The sequence below is a fragment of the Pongo pygmaeus genome, chromosome 4 (assembly GCF_028885625.2).
Source record: "Pongo pygmaeus isolate AG05252 chromosome 4, NHGRI_mPonPyg2-v2.0_pri, whole genome shotgun sequence".
In the NCBI taxonomy this organism is placed as follows: Eukaryota; Metazoa; Chordata; class Mammalia; order Primates; family Hominidae; genus Pongo; species Pongo pygmaeus.
In genome coordinates, this window is record NC_072377.2 from 183,494,306 (window position 1) to 183,510,860 (window position 16,555).

Below are 16,555 nucleotides of genomic sequence, written 5' to 3' on the forward strand. Positions count from 1 at the left end.
CTGGGAACAATAAATCTAGCAGCCAGATAGAAGCACTGCCCTCCCTGAATTCAATTTGCAAGGTCAACCAGGCCTAACAGAATTGTGACATCGGTGTCGCAGTCATTTACAACTCACTCTTGTCATGTCTGAACATGAAAGCAATTATGTGATACATACTTTGGCAAGAACCTGAAGCTCCCATCAAGGGCGAGAGAAACACCGTCGAGTCAGGATATGTAAAGAAAGAATGAAGGAAAAGAAGGAAAGCCATAAAGACACATTCATAATGAAAATGTGAAAATTCCCACTTCCCTAGAAATCACATAAGAAGACTTAAGAGTCAGAAACCTTTTGAAAGCTCCATTGTCTTAAGAGTATAAATAGTATCTTTGTAGAAACCCACAATTTCAATCAAGCTGGAATAATGGGAAGTACCATTCCTTGAGCGTTGTCTTTTGAAACTTCATGACACATGAAATGATTCTCACTGAAAATCAAATTAGAGGCTCAAGCATGTGAGAGTTTGTGACGACGTCAAAGCGACTCGGAAAATGTACATGTAACTGATCTTCCTCACTGGGGTATGATTTTTTTGATCAATCTAGATATTCGGGAAGTACCCACGATATCAAAAGAGGGAGTCTCACTATCCTTCTTGGGAGCTCTTTCCAAAAGGGCTGGCCCTAGCCCATGTGACCTTGGGCAAGTTCCCCGAACTCGGGCCTTATTCCCCATCTTCCAAATAGGGATAATGATGACACCTACCTTCTAGGGTTATAGTCAGGATCGTGGCCCTGGAACAGCACTCAGCATATGAGCAATGTTAGCTATTATTGGCAGGAAGTGGCTAAGCCCCAACGGCTCAGCAGAACCCAGCCCAAAGCCCATACAACTGTGACTCCAGCCCCTGAAGCCAGTGGTCTCAGGCCCTGTTGCAAAAGGACAGCTTGGCAGACCACACAGGAGAAGCCATACCCTTTAGCCACTAGACAGCCCAGGCTGACGAAAACCTTAGCAACAGGCACAGAGAGGACCCAGGAGCCATTACCAAAACTGCAGTTCCCTCCATCCCAGCCTGGGTGAGGCAGGAGCACCCACCACCTCCCTCTTCAAATGCCTTCTTTCAGGTGCCAGTTCCCACCAGCAGCCCTTAAGCACTGCTTGCCTGCAAGCCAGGGACTCCTGTGCCAGGCCATTCAAGGTTTCCATCCTACCTGTGCCAGCCAGTCCGACTCAGAAGCCATGCAGCTCAGGGATGGCTGCATGCCATCTGGTACAGATGCAGGGCCTCGGGGTTCCAGAAAGCACTCGTTGCTCCACGGCTTTTCGAGCGATGATCTGTTTGACGGCAACTTCCACTTTCTTGCCATTGAGCGGATACTGCGAGGGAAGGGTAGAAAAAACAAGAAACCGCATTTAAACCTGAAGTGGGGAAAACACACGGCCCTGGGTATATCCAGGCCCAAAAGGCCCAGCCTCCACCCAGAGAGCCAAGAGTGAATGAGTCTCAGCTCCAAGATGCCCCTCTCCCTGCCAGGTCTGCAAACGTGCACCGAAGTATGCTGAACTGACAACTGTCCTCTCTGTGTGTGGGGGATAAAACCTGTTTTCTGAAAGGCAATTTCAAGACCTGGAGCTGAAACCCAATTCTAGCACTCCCCAAAACCCTCCCACACTGCCCCTGGCACAGCTATTAAGAAAGTGAGGCTATTTCAAAGATGCCCAGAGGTCACCACGAGCACCTTCATTTTTCTAACGCTGCACACCCCACTGGGCCCCATTGAAACCCGCTGCACGTGTCACATCCAAGCTGACCTCAAGAGGGCCCTCAAGACACCCCCCACTGACCCTGGCAGTGCATATTCCAGATGGGAACATAAGAAAAGAGTGTCTCTCAGGGTTCAGGCTCTGCCTGACCAGGATGAAAATGCAGACGTAAGATCATTCCTAAATCTGAGCAGGCACCCTGAGCAAGAAAGTTTTCAGGGAAGATGTGGCTTCTGCCACCACCACATCTGGGGGATGCTGGGTGAATTCCTGAACCTGAGTTCATTTCCTTGAATGAAAGTGGTGGTGCCAGCACCTAGGCTGTAGGGTTGTGAGTCAGGGGGTAAATAGGTCAGTGCACACACAGCTTCCGAAGCGCCTAGCTACTATGTTTTATGATGATTTTACTTTTATTTATACTTTTAATTTTACTTCTCTATACATTTTAACACATTATTCTATGATAAAGACTAGCTATTGCCATTAGTGGCCCAGCTTCCTAGAGCCACGGGCAAGAGCGTCCCCAAGCTCCCATGAACTCCTCCTCGGAGCCAGCCATCTGCAGCAGACGGTGCGTTACTTTTACTCGTAGTTGCACCCTTTCCAAACATTCAGAGCTCCTCTAAGATTCGTGGCACATGTGTTTCACCTTGAATCCAAACGAGCCTTTGGTGGCGTGGGTGTGTTGTGGGCTAGAAAACCTCAAGAGCAACAGAAACTGGTAGGGCTCCTCTGCCTGAGCTCTGGATCACTGGCGCTTTTTTTTTTTTTTAACCTGAGATGTAATTAAAATTCATTCACCTGAAAAATTCAGTTGACGTGTGAACTAATTAGGGATCTAAGCGCCGGCTTCTGAGGAGGGCCTGCCTGTCACTTCATGTGGTGTCGCCGGCCCTCCTGCTGTGAGATGGAAACGTCTCGTCTGCTCCGTGCCCCACTACGCTTCACGCAGGGGTCCACGTGCAGCTCGTGGGCGCTAATATCGCCACCTTCCACCTGCTGGCAAAATATAGCGGCATCCCCTTAAAAGAAATCCTGCTACCGTTTCCTCCGGGGAGAGGGGAAAGGGAGAGGAAAGGGAAAGAGAAAAGAAGCCTCCACCCCCCGCCCCTGCATGGGGCCTCCCCGGATAGATAGGAGCCCAGCAGCCTCCTGGCAGGTAGGGCCAGACATCCCAGCCACGTCCTGAGCAAAGGCCTGCTGGACTTGGACAGCCACGGCTGCCTGGGGGCTGCAGGCAGGAAGCCCTCAAATGTCAGAAGTCCATTCCACTTGGCCATGACCTGCCCGGGGTCCCCAGGTCTTTATTCCAGGTGAGCAGAAGGTGGGGCTGGCTATGGACACCACTTCCTTCGGCAGGACCCCTCATCTCTCTGGGTTTCCTCATCTGTAAGATGGGCTTGAGGAACACAAGCTTGTCCCGCCTCATAAGGGTCAGAGGACCAGCTCCCGACCCACCACTCACTCACCAGACACCAAAAGCACCTGCTGTTTTCCAAGCAGTCGGCTGAGCTCTGAGGAGGTGGTGAACCCACAAGGTTTCTGTCCTCAAGGAGCCTCCACTCCAGATAGAAAGACATGAACATACACAAAAACTCACCCTCAGTCCATGGCAAACACTGTCAAAAATAAAGATGGAGGCCAGGACACTGTTCAAACAGGAAATGCAGGGAAAGCCTCTCTGACATTTGAGCAGAGAACAACTGAGATCAGGTGTGTGGAAGGGCTTTGCACAGCGTGCACACCTACTCTGAATGAAGGCTGATGGTGAGTGGAGGCAGCACAGAAACAGAGGCAGAAGGGTTGCGTTTGGGCACCCTGTGGCCCACGGCACCACCAGGCAGGCTCTGTTGTCAACCCATCTTAGAGATGAGGAAACTGAGGCTTGAATGCTAAGTGAGTTGCCCAAAGTCATGCCTCAGGGACAGAGGGGGAGCCAGGGCTAAGTGACAGAGCCCCTGTGCATGAAGACCCTCAGAGGAGCCGCTGTGAAGGCTGGCGGCAAGGACCATGCCGGCAAGAGCCTCCCTAGTCCCCGCCACATCATCATCATCAGGGTGTCGCATCATTACCCTGAGCTGTGGCGGGAGGGTGAGGGGCTCCTCTCCTCGAGTCACAGGCCAGAGATGGATCAGTCTTACTCAACACAAGGAGTGGGGCTGGCTCTGGGCCCAAATCTCTCCTGAGCACTTGCCAAGGCCTCCCACAAATGCTGAAAATGGTGCTGGCTTCCCAGGGAGCAGAAGCGGCAGTGTCTCTGCACGCAGAGAGAGACAGGCCGCCTCCCATTCCCACCGCTCAGAGGGCCTCGGTCTCAGGCTACTCTTGGGGTGGTGGGGGGAGGGTAGCCTACTCTCCGCAAGCACCATGTGAAAGGTCAGACCTGCAACGGGCTCTCCTGCCTCAGCAAGGCCCCAAGACTTTGCAGATGGGACCTCAATTGTCCTCTTCTGACCCTGAAGTGGGTCCAGTTCCCGAATGGGCAGGCTGGGGCCATGCCGTGTCACCTCCCTGTGGAGGCTGGGCCCCTCCTCAGCTCAGCAACAAAAGAGGTAAATTTTCTCCTAAGCCTGCCACGAGGGTCCAAAAATTCAAGGGCATTCAAAAACATGGAGAAACCCTCCCAATGACTTCCCGAATGGACCCAGGAGAAGACCCTACCTGGGGAGAAAAAGAGCCCAGAGCCCAGAGCCCAGCTGGGTGCCCTGGCAGCAAGCCCATGAAAGCCAGGATGACCATGGAAAGGAATGTGCTTAGTTTTCTCCCTTCCTAATAAATTGCTCCACTACTCTTGTGATCAGATACGGTTTGGTAATAACCATTTTGGAAGCAAAAGACCCAAGTTCTTTTTCAATAAAATAAAGCCAAGGGGACAAATTCAAATTCCAGTTCCCTAAAATGTTCCAGATGAGACAGCACTTATTCACCCAAGAAAAACAGACCCTCATCAGGAAAAGACAAAAAGCATCACTGATTTAAGAAGTACCTTCTTGGAGAGCACCAATGTCCCCACGGAGAGCCGACAAGAGTCACCAACCAAAAAAAAGAGAGATGGATGGAAAGCTCCCAAGCTGCAGGGCTCTTCCCACGCAGAACCAGAACGCAAAGGAAACGTGTGGACACCACAGAAAAGGAACCAACACCGCAGATGTGGACAGGGGCCGGGAAGAGGAGGAACAGGGGTCCCCAGTGCGAATCGGTCCTCCAGGGATGGTCGGGGATTGCACGCAGTGGCCGTGCTGCGAGCGCTCTCCCCAGCCCCCACCACTGGACAGATTGTTTTCAAGATGTTGGAAGAACTTTTCTTAAGACAAAGAGAATGATCTACAGGTTTCAAAGTCAATGGCATCACATATTTCAACATTCTCCAGAAAACAGCCTCTCCTGGTAAATTCTGTCTCTGGTTATTCTTCACAGACTCAGCCCTGCTCCCAGGCAACATCAAAGTCAGCTTCCCCTGGGAATCCAGTGAGGGTCTGCTCCCATCTTTTCCTTAATGAACAGCCAGTCTGTAGACTTTAAATACAGCCTGCCACTGTCTAAATTGTTGTGTGTGTACATTCACACACACACGTGCACACATACACACAACAGCTTCTGTCAGCTTGCAGGGACATCCATTTTCTAAGCAATGCAAATTAAAGCTGTGATCCAATCTAGGTGAACCTCCTCCTCCCCGACTTAGAATCGAAGCAGAGTGTACTGGGGCCAGGAGCTGGGGGCCGACGACACAACCTTTGAAGACCTGCCTCTAAAAAGAGTCAAGTCTTGTCTGTATCGGCAGAGCTTAAAATTAAAAGGCAAGAGCAACGGCTCCCAGCAGCTCTTTAAAAAGTTAAAGTTGGCTGGATGCAGGCTGGGTGAGGTGGCTCACGCCTGTAATCACAGCACTTTGGGAAGTCGAGGCAGGCAGATCACGAGGTCAGGAGTTTGAGACCAGCCTGGCCAAGATGGTGAAACCTGTCTCTACTAAAAATACAACAATTAGCTGGGCACAGTGACAGGTACCAGTAATCCCAGCTACTCAGGAGGCTGAGGCAGGAGAATCGCTTGAACCTGGGAAGCAGAGGTTGCAGTGAGCCAAGATCACGCCACTCCACTCCAGCCTGGGTGACAAGGCAAAACTCCATCTCAAAAAAAAAAAAAAAAAAAAAAAAATTGGCTGGGTGCAGTGGCTCATGCCTGTAATCCCAGCACTTTGGGAGGCCAAGGTGGGCAGATCACTTGAGGTCAGGAGTTTGAAACCAACCTGGCCAACATGGCAAAACCCCGTCTCTACTAAGAATACAAAAAGTAGCCGAGCATGGTGGCTTGTGCCTGTGGTCCCAGCTACTCAGGAGGCTGAGTCAGGAGAATTGCTTAAACCTGGGAGGCGGAGGTTGCAGTGAGCTGAGATTGAGCCATTGCACTCCAGCCTGGGTGACAGACCAAGACTCAGTCTCAAAAAAATAAATAAAATAAAAAATACAATGTTAAAATTAATGTTATCATTAAAAATTTTGAGAACACACTAAAACCAGGGGTTAGCAGGGATAAACCAGTTGGACCTGCAGGGCTGGGCTCGCTAACCCTCTGAACATGGGTATTTAGCAGAAATTGCTTTAAATGCAGTCTTAGAAAGGGCAGGGAGAGGACAGCATTGCCAGGCAACGTGGACAAACGATATATGAAGCACCAGCAAGCTGCTCAGATGTTAGCGCCCCTCGATGTGTGGGCTCATGGGGTGACGGCACTGGTCTCCTCGCTGGCAGAAGGCGGTCATACCAGGATGCCCTTGGTTTCCACGATGAGGCTGGGCACATGCCGCACAGACAGGCCCACGCAGATGGCGTCACAGATCTCACAGATCCTCTTCACCAAGTCAGACTGGAAGGCATGCCCAGGCGCCGTCTTCAGGAAGAGGATCACCGTCTCCTCCCCGTACTTGTTATACTGGAGGACACCCAGGCTCTCCTCCACCTGTGGAGACAGGAGAGGGCGCACATTCACACAGGGGGCCTCTCAGTGCAGGGTCAGGCCTCACAGCAACCTGGCAGAGTAGGAGGGGCAGGCTGCATTCCCCAGGCCTGCTGGGGGTGCCTGTGTTCTCCCAGCCCACCCAGGAGGAGGGCCTTGGAGGGACATTTGCTGAGGGAGCTGTTTCACAAGTGGAAGAAAGCCCATCACTGGGGAGGCAGAGAGAGCTTCAGCTTTGGCAGAACAGGTAATGTTTTATCAGGGGGCCAGGTGTGGGTCTTACTTAATAAGAGATTAATTCATGATAAAAAAGAGGGCCGGGCATGGTGGCTCACACCATAATCTCAGCACTCTTAAGAGGCTGAGGTGGGAGGATCACTTAAGTTCAGGAGATTGAGACCAGCCTGAACAACATAGGGAGATTTTGTCTCTACAAAAAAGTAAAAACTAAGCCAGGCATGGTGGCACATGCCTGTAGACACAGCTACTCAGGAAGCTGAGGCAGGAGGATTGCTTGAGCAGAGGAGGTCGAGGCTGCAGTGAGCTAACTGTGCCACTGCCCCCCCGCCTGGGCAACAGAGTGAGACCCTGTCTCGAAAAAAAAAAAAGGAAGCAGGTGGCCGGGCACAGTGGCTCACACCTATAAACCCAGCACTTTAAGAGGCCAAAGTGGGTTGATGACTTGAGCTCAGGAGTTCGAGACAAGCCTCAACATGGCAAAACCTCATCTCCAAAAAAAATACAAAAATTAGCTGGGCATAGTGGTGCACACCTGTAGACCCAGCTACTCGGGAGGCTGAGGTGAGAGGATCGCTTGAGCCCAGGAGGCGGAGGTTGCAGTGAGCCGAGATCGCACCACTGCACTCCAGCCTGGGCAAGAGAGTAAGACCCTTTCTCAAAAAACAAAAGTAAAAATAACAAAAACAGCAGGTGCCTGTGGTGAAAACTCCAATGGGGGGAGGAACAAAGGCTGGAATCAGACCATCAGAATTTCTCCACCCTGGCTACACAAATAACCTTGACATAAGTTTAGGACTCTGACCTAAGCACTAGCGTGTGAGGCCATCTGACCGATTTTGCGGCCTGGGCCTGGGCCTGGGTCCCTGGGCCACAAAGTTTGAAGGCCCACAGGGGACTCCACCGTGCAGCTGTGAGACCCACAGGCCTACACTGTCTGTGCTTGGTGTCCTGCATAGCGCTGTGTGACCTTCAGCAATCCTGTACCCTCTCTGTGCTTCTGGTTTCTTAACCCATAACAGCAGATACAAGTTGGCACAGTGGCTCATGCCTATAATCCCAGGAATTTGGGAGGCCAAGGCAGGTGGATCACTTGAGGTCAGGAGTTCAAGACCAGCCTGGTCAATATGGTGAAACCCCATCTCTACTAAAAATACAAAAATTAGTTGGGCATGGTGGTGTATGTCTGTAATTCCGGTTACTGAGGAGACTGAGGCATGAGAATTGCTTGAATCTGGGAGGCAGAGGTTGCAGTGAGCCAAGATTGTGCCACTGCAGTCTAGCCTGGGTGACAGAGGGAGACTGTCTCAAAAAAGACAAAACAAAAAAAGAGTAGAAGTAACCAACCCAAAAGAGCTCACCAGGGGGATGAAATATAATGGGGATAGGCCAAGGGACCTTAAAGATCCCATCTGAGGTTTTATGAGGATGGCAGTGTGGGTGAGGTACGATCTGAAAAGGCGGTCAGGCTCTCAAACTTCCACAGACCAGAGTCTTGGAAGACTTTACACCAGAGACCAAGGGGCCAGAGTCATGCCAAAGGTAGGGCCTGTGGAAATGGCCCCTGGGGCTCCCACCAGGACCCTCCTCCTTCCTGGATACTCAAGAACGCTCAGGGAGAAGAACATACCAATGTTATAGGTTTCTGGGCTGCTGAACTGCACCCCATTGGGGTTGAGCGTGCCGTCACTGGAAAGCGAGAAGAGGTCAGGGCTACACCGCAGCTCTGAAGTGAGGCAACTGCCAGGGGTCCCAGGGGAGGGTGGTCACCCCCCTTCCACATGGCATCCCCCAGGACCAGTCACAGAGGCTCCCCTCCCCAGCTCCTTGCCCCGCCACATGGCTTTCTTCCTCTCAGGTTAAAGCGCGACATCGAGGGAGGCCCCTCTGTGCAGGAGCATCTGTCACCTCACTCCCTTCCCACCTGCACACGCGTCCCCTGTCTCGGGTGTGGACACTGCTGTGCCTTTGCTGTGGGACCCCCGCCCTGACACCCCCTACCCGAGAACCCCATCACAGGGCAGGGAAACTTGGATCATGCCCAGACCCAGCCCTTGGGAAGGAAGCTGGCACAAGGATGCCCCACCCCAGCAACGACACAAGAAGGGTCCAAGATGGGGGACAGTTAGCCATGTCACACACTGAGCAGACAATGCTTCCTCGGAGGGGATCTTCAGGCTCGGGGTGGCATGTGCACGGGCACAGGGACAGGGACGCATGGCGCACCAGCCGGTGGGAGGTGGGGGGGTCCCAGACATCAGCAGAGGCGTGGGTGGTGTGGACACCCTGGTGCTAGAGTGGAGTGGGGTGCCCAGGAAGGGGGTCACTGACTCTCACAGAAAGTGCCTCCTCCCCCACCCCCAGGCCTCTGGAAGGTGGGGCTCCAGGGAAGAGAAGCTGACTCCGCAGCCCTTACCTCCAGCCAAGCATGATGATGCCCCCGGTCTTCGGGTTGATGCTGCAGCAGTCGCCATGAGCCCTGATACCTGCAAGGGCAGCAGAGGCGCCCGGTCACCCCGAGGAGAAGGGGCCGTGACAGGCTGCCTGGACAGACACTAGGTGCGGGTCCGCAGACATCACTGGGGCCCAGAGGCAGGTCTGGCATGGGGCTGGGGACAGGAGGGAGCCAGACTGTTCCTGCCCCGAGGAACAAGCCCTCGAGTGGGGGCTGCTGCCAGGGCAGCTCTGACATAGCCAGCGAGGAGAAACGCAGCTCCTGCGGCACCAGCAAGACCCGGGAATTCACAGAGGGTGGGACCAAGCACGGCCAGGGCACTGGGGGTCAACAGGAGCATCTGGAGACACCTCTGAGTGGAGTTCATCAAAGAACGAGCCACGTCTTGGGAAGCAAGAGTGGCCAGGGGCAGCTGAGGGCACAAGGTGTGCAGAGGTTGGGGTCAGATATTAGAAGGGAATACACAAGCTCATAGCCAGAAAGGAGGCTACTGCCCCAGTCCCAGCCATGCAGGCTTGAACCAAAGCATTAGCCACATGGACGGAGAACCGATTAGCAGGTAAAACCCAGGAAACGAGGAGGGTGGGGGAGAAGAGCCAGGGGTGACGGCAACATGGTATCAGCAGGCTACATGACTGGCCACGTGTGCAGCTGTTCAGAGAAGGCCTGTGCGCTGGGGTGCTGCTGTGAAGCTGATCGACCAAGGGGATCAAACCCCAGCGTTGGACACAGCATCTAAAGAGACAGGTTCCTCGGCCACATCCTCCACCCAGGTGCCAGACAGTGAAGAGAAGCCACGCATCTGAGAGTCACCAAAGGAGCAGTTAACTCACCCTCAGCCCTTGATCAGCCACACTGAGGGGAACTGGCTGGCCATAATCAAAGTGCATCTCTGCCGCTTTGCAACGTGAGAAGTCATCTGCCTCAGCAGCACGCTGTCCTCCTGAAATAAGGCCCCAAAGATTTCCTGTGATCCAGGAAGAGAAAACAGTAAATAATCCAGCTTCCGTGTCTTCACTGATAGGGGAAAGCCTCAGAAAGCATCTCTTTTCTCCCAAATCTCCAGACACTTCTCCACTCTGAGACAAGCGCTAACCCGAACAGTTCACGACTCAACAGCTACGTAGTCTATCCACGCATTCATGTGACATCGTGAAGGAGACACTGCCACAAGCCACAACCAAGCCTTCTACAGGGATGGAAGCCAAGGGGACTGTGTGCAGGGAGCGCATGGTCCCTGAGAGGCAGCTGAGGAGAATGAAATGAGCCCTAAGCTACTTAATCTGATGCAAAAAAGAGAATTGCAGGCCTTCAGGTCTTCCTCCTGCCTCCCGAGGCTGGTGAGTGAAACCAATTCTTTCTCATTGGACTTTTTTTTTTTTTTTTTCCAGATGGAGTTTTGCTCTTGTTGCCCAGGCTGGAGTGCAATGGCACGATCTTGGCTCACTGCAACCTCCACCTCCAGGGTTCAAGCAATTCTCCTGCCTCAGCCTCCCGAGTATCTGGGATTACAGGCACGCTCCACCAAATCCAGCTTATTTTTGTATTTTCAGTAGAGATGGGGTTTCACCATGTTGGTCAGGCTGGTCTCGAACTCCTGACCTCAGGTGATCCACCTGCCTTGGCCTCCCAAAGTGCTGGGATTACAGGCATGAGTGACCATGCCTGGCCTCTCATTGGACTTTTTTTTTTTTTTTTTTTTTGAGACGGAGTCTCGCTCTGTCGCTCAGGCTGGAGGGCAGGGGCACAATCTCGGCTCACTGCAAGCTCCACCTCCCGGGTTCACGCCATTCTCCTGCCTCAGTCTCCTGAGTAGCTGAGACTACAGGTGCCCAACACCACGCTCGGCTAATTTTTTGTATTTTTCAGTAGAGACAGTGTTTCACCATGTTGGCCAGGATGGTCTCGATCTCCTGACCTCGTGATCCACCCGTCTCGGCCTCCCAAAGTGCTGGGATTACAGGCGTGAGCCACTGTACCCGACCTCTCATTGGACTTTTAAAGATTCACATACACAAATAAGGAAAAAAAAATTCACTCCTAGGCTTACAATTGATGTGCCCGGTTTCCGCAGGAGCACATGCGTATGGCTACTCAGCAAACTGAGTTTATGAACGGCAGCCCCAGGAGATGAGAGCTGCAAACCTATGCCGCTCTCCTGGGATTCCTGCCTCATTCTGGATCTTTCGTGCCAGCAACAACATAGTCTTGTTTGCCTGGAGTCAGATCTCCCTTGAATTGGATAGGAAATTTCTGGGTTTTCTGGGCCATATGTAGTACTGTGCCCTAATTACTGAGACCTCGGAAATGCAGAGAAAAAGGAAGATGTAAATCCATTCTGAAGAAATTTTCTTTTGTGGAAACTTCCCCCTGACACACTTTGATCCTTTGCAAAGCCAAGCTGAGAGGAGCAATCCACAAGTAGCAGCTGGCTCCAGGGTACCACAGAGGAAGCGGCGTGATGGCGAAACAAAGCCGCAGAAGCAATGTCTTCCTTTCTACAGCAGACTGAACAGATTTAGGTCATTCTCATTCTTCAAGGCACTGACTTCAGCCCCGAGTCTCCTGAGAGCTGAGGCGAAAGTGGAACCACAGTGGGAACAGGTGGGAACAGGTGACTGCTGATAACAGACCAGGCCTGTTTGGAATGTGTCATCTGCAATGACTTAAATCTTAAGCTTGCTTTACTTTCTTTTAAAATATTAGGTTTTTAAAAATAATAAAAAGCGGCCAGGCGCGGTGGCTCACGCCTGTAATCCCAGCACTTTGGGAGGCCGAGGTGGGAAGATCACGAGGTTAGGAGTTCGAGACCAGCCTCGCTAACATAGTGAAACCTTGTCTCTACTAAAAATACAAAAACTAGACTGGTGTGGTGGTGCGTGCCTGTAATCCCAGCTACTCATGAGGCTGAGGCACGAGAAGCCGAGATGGGTGCCAGTGCACCCCAGCCTGGGCGACACAGCGAGACTCCGCCTCAAAAAATAAAAACAAAAAGCCATAAGGAAAACCAAAATGGGCTCATCATCTCACCATATAAGCCCTTATTCACACTCGTTATTCATTTATTCACACAATCACACATGTACTTCCTTTTAAAAATGTACAGAAGGCCCAGTGCGGTGGCTCACACTAGTAATCCCAGCATTTGAGGAGACTGAGGCGGGAGGACTGTTTGAGCTCGAGTTTGAGACCAGCCTGGGCAACATAGAGACCTCATCTCTACAAAAAATATGAAAATTAACCAGGCATGGTAGCACACACCTGTAGTCCCAGCTACTTGGGAGGCTGAGGCGGGAGGATCCTTTGAGCCCTGGAGATCAAGGCTGCAGTGAGCTGAGATCACATCACTGCACTCCAGCCTGGGGGACAGACGGAGACCCTCTCTCTAAAAAAAAATTAATTAAAAAATAAAATTTACACAAAAGCAATGCTAGGTCCTCTGTTCTTGAACTCTCATTTTCACTTACTAACTTCCTGAATCTTTCCATACCAGCATGTTGGGATTCGATCAGGCTGGTGGGAAAAATATTAGTCACCACAGGCACAAAACCCTTCTGGAAGGCCTGAGGGTTTTCACATGACTTCGGTAATAGACGGGGCTAAAGGCGGCCTGGTCCCATTCCTTTAGTTAAACAGATTAGACTAGTAAACAATGGGATGTGGGGAAGTTATCTAGTTAGCTTGTTTACTCACGTGGTCTTAAGACTGACCTTCGGACATTTGAGGGCAGGATGGCTCTCTCCAGGGGAGGTCGATCAGGGATATTATCCACTAATGGTGTTTGCTTTGAGCCTCCGACCTCGCTTTTAATCATTATCTACAAGTGTGTTGACTCAGAGCTTCTGTTGTTAATTATATACTAAATAAATGCCTGGAGTGCGAGCTGCTCAGGGCCGTGGCTGCCATTCTTTACATGACTCTCCTTGGAGTCTGTGAGTGGCCTCAGACCCTCAGCTGGACTGGCAAAGCAGAGTATCTGTGTGTCAGGGTCTGCGGGCAGACCCCTGCAGCTAATGCCCTCTTGTGAGGAGCAATACCTCATCAGCACATGGCCTGTTTACACTTTCACCTGGCATCATTTTTTAAGGTAACGATGTCCATAAACCCACTCCCAGTTGTGGAAAGGAAGACTCGCTCTTATTGCTTGGTTTTGCCATCATGCCATTTCCTACACAGCCCAAGAATCTCTCAGCGCTGGTGCTTGAGAAATGATCTAAGTGCAGCCTGTGTTCGGCCTGTCCATGATAAATAGCTTCAGATCTCATTATCTGATCTGCCTTTGTCTTTCCATATTTATTCATATCTCTCATCTACACCCAGGAAGTATGGAAGGAAGCTGCCTTTAAAACTGACTTCGTGATAGGATTACTCAAAGAGAAGAAAAACCCTACCCTAAAGGTAAGAGGACTACAAAAACAAAGCAATGATTTCAGCTCTGAGTTTCCTGACAGCCAAGGCAAAAATGGAAATATGTCACAAAGCATTTGTTTTCTCCAAGAAGGAATATCAGTTTCAAAAAGAGGTTATTCTGAAATTAATCCTGAGAGACATCACATGAGCTCTTGCACATGTGACAAAAAAAGTGACAGAAAAGAGAGTTTTCAAAGAGCAATGTTACAAAGAGCTGTCATTTCTTGGATGGATCCTCAAGCTGAGACTCTAACCCTTTTGGCCTCTCCTCCCAAGGCAGGAGCCTCTGCCCTCCCCTTCAGGGTCATCTGAAGAGTGTTTCTCCACATCCACTCTTGCTTTTCTGCATTCATCTGCACAGCTGCTCATGGCAGGAGCCGACGTGGGGCATAGGTGCAGCAGGGATGCAGTGGAGGCTGAGCCACCCCTGGGGGGATGCCCGACGTTGCTGCAGGAAGGCGCTATTCCAGGCACAATGGCTTTTATGGTGACATGCAAATACGCAGGGCAGGAAAGATCCCTGGCAAGTCCTACCACTTGCCGCTTTCTGATTCTCCATACGTCTATGCTATGTGCCCCGCGTCTTCCTTTGCTCACTCAGATTACCTTTTGAGAGACTGCAGCAAGTACAGAGTATAAATAACTCTGAAACAGAAGGCTTCCTAAACGATGAATTATATGGCAGCAATAACTCGAGACTGCTTATGAAGTAAGATTACAGGGAGGCAGGAATCAGAGCTTTAAATAAAAGACTTCCCTGCTTTGGGGCAAGGCACCACTCAAACGACACTCAGGGGTGTCAGTCTATGTGAGAGGGACATGTTGGGTTGTAAATCCTTCCACCGCAAACACGCTCTTCCTTGGCGTCTCCATGAGGACTGGATGATGGTGAGACACGAAGGAAGAGACCCGAGCCAGACACCACTTCCACAGGCCGCTCCTCGTGAACAGGCAGGCATCACCCTGTTTCAGCGAGTGGGCCCTGTGCCCTCCACCTCCCACATGCAAACCAGAGGCGCGTGCCAGCGCCCAGCAGCAGGCGCCGGGGCCGAGGCCCTGGGCAGAGGTGGCTGAGATTCAGCTAAACCCAGATTACAGTTACACACGATAGCTTCAAGCCGAAAACAAGATATTCATCAAAAATTCATTATCGCCCCACTGGTGGAATGAGCTATATGCAGCTTCTCCAAGCCCTGGTGGGGGAAGGAAGGGGGGGAGGCAGGATGGGAGGGGAAGGATGAGGACACACAACTAGACACGGAAGGCCCAGCCAACGCAGAGGCTGGGCAGCTCTGTCTGCATCTCTCCAACCGACCTGGGAATTTGGAGAAATACGCCTTCCTGTACTTGTTGCTGTTCTCATTGTTCCAGAAGTGTGTGGGCTGGCAAGGGATCGGCTTAGTACACACCAGCTTGCTGCTGTCTCCCCAGACCGCCTTTCCTGGTATGGGAGAATTAAAAATAAGCCCAAGACACACCACAGCCACACAGCGTGGCTCTCTCTTCTCTCTTAAGCTATTACTTATTATGCAATATTCCAGACATATACAAAGGTATAGAGATGGTCCACGCCCACACACCTCTCATGGCAGCCTAATGATGTGTTCCTCCCATGAAGTCCCCTCCCTGTGTGCTCCCCAAAATCGCTGTCTTGGACGTAGTGATTTGTTATTCCCATGTGTGTTAACATTTTTGCTCCATCCATACGCATCCCTGAATAGCATGTGTCATCACTCTGCATACCTTTGAACTACACACATGCTGTCCTTCTATGTGTCCGGCGTCTTCCTTTGCTTGCTCAGCATGACATCTGGGTGGCTCGTTTGGGCCACTACATGTTGCTCTGGTTCATTCCTATTTACCGCTTGGTCATTCGCCACGTGTGATCACAGAACTTCTTTCGCCCAAGGATGGACATTTCTATTGTTCCCAATTTTTCCGTTACAAATCATGGGGCTACAAACATTCTTGCATGGATCACAAGTAAGTCTTCCGGGAGTGGAATTCCTAGATCACAGGGCACGTATGCATCTTCAACTTCACCGACTACTCCCGCATTGCTCTGCAGAACAGGTGCACTGAGCCCTGCTCACCCCTCCTAGCACAGCTGGATTTCTAGCTGCCAGGCCCAGCACAGCAGGAGACTGCCCCTTCCATGACCAGGCTCTCAAATGCTCAGAGCTGGCTGCTGCCTGTGTATCCAGCACCCGGGTTCAGAGTCAGGGCAACGATCACCCACTTGCCCGCCATTCCTGAGCACACAGCTGTCTGTCTGTCCTCCAGCTCGACCCTGCCCTCTCAGGAGCTGGGGACCAGGAGCCGGTGGGTGTTAAACCAAGCTAGGGGGAAAGGACGTCACGCTGCAAGTGACAGGGACCTCCCCTCCGAGGGCTGTTTTGGAGAACTATCACCAAGCAAAGTTACACATCCGAGCGCTCCCAAGCTCCCACCTCACGCCTAATCACAGAAAGAAAGAGTTAGCGGAGCCATCACCTTCCTCGTTCCACGCATCCACGGCCATGGCCAGGTTCCGGGCCTGAATCTCCCCTTTATACACAGGAAGAGAAATATTCTGGCCCATGAAGCAGGAGATGATGTCGGTGCCTCCTGAAAGCAATGGCAAACGGAGATTCAAAATTCAGAAGCCCAAGACAAACTGCTTTTAAATCAGTAAGCAACAAAGGAGAAAGTACCAAGACGACAAACATCTACTCTCCCAAATACTGCAACATCCCAGACAGGTGGGGC

The 16,555-nt window shown here is 51.6% G+C and overlaps 2 protein-coding genes across 2 annotated transcripts in view; both read right to left on the reverse strand.

The window, feature by feature from the left end:
• Nucleotides 1-2,614, reverse strand: part of ZNF354A (zinc finger protein 354A) — a 53,758-nt gene extending 51,144 nt beyond the window's left edge. Inside the window, exons 1-2 of the mRNA XM_054487579.2 lie at nt 2,551-2,614; nt 1,197-1,362 (exon numbers count right to left, since the gene is read on the reverse strand). Of these exons, the coding sequence (XP_054343554.1) occupies nt 1,197-1,352 (156 nt within the window). The 5' untranslated portion in view covers nt 1,353-1,362; nt 2,551-2,614. The remainder of the gene's footprint in view (nt 1-1,196; nt 1,363-2,550) is intronic.
• Nucleotides 2,615-6,265: 3,651 nt separating this feature from the next.
• On the reverse strand, nt 6,266-16,412 carry LOC129036451 (acetoacetyl-CoA synthetase-like). Its single transcript, XM_054487605.2, has 6 exons — nt 16,301-16,412; nt 15,123-15,248; nt 10,231-10,364; nt 9,359-9,428; nt 8,573-8,631; nt 6,266-6,708 (listed from the first exon to the last, which is right to left on the reverse strand). The coding sequence occupies exons 1-6, from the start codon at nt 16,386-16,388 to the stop codon at nt 6,508-6,510; spliced, it is 678 nt and encodes a 225-aa protein (XP_054343580.1). The 5' UTR covers nt 16,389-16,412; the 3' UTR covers nt 6,266-6,507.
• Between the last annotated feature and the right edge of the window lie 143 nt (nt 16,413-16,555).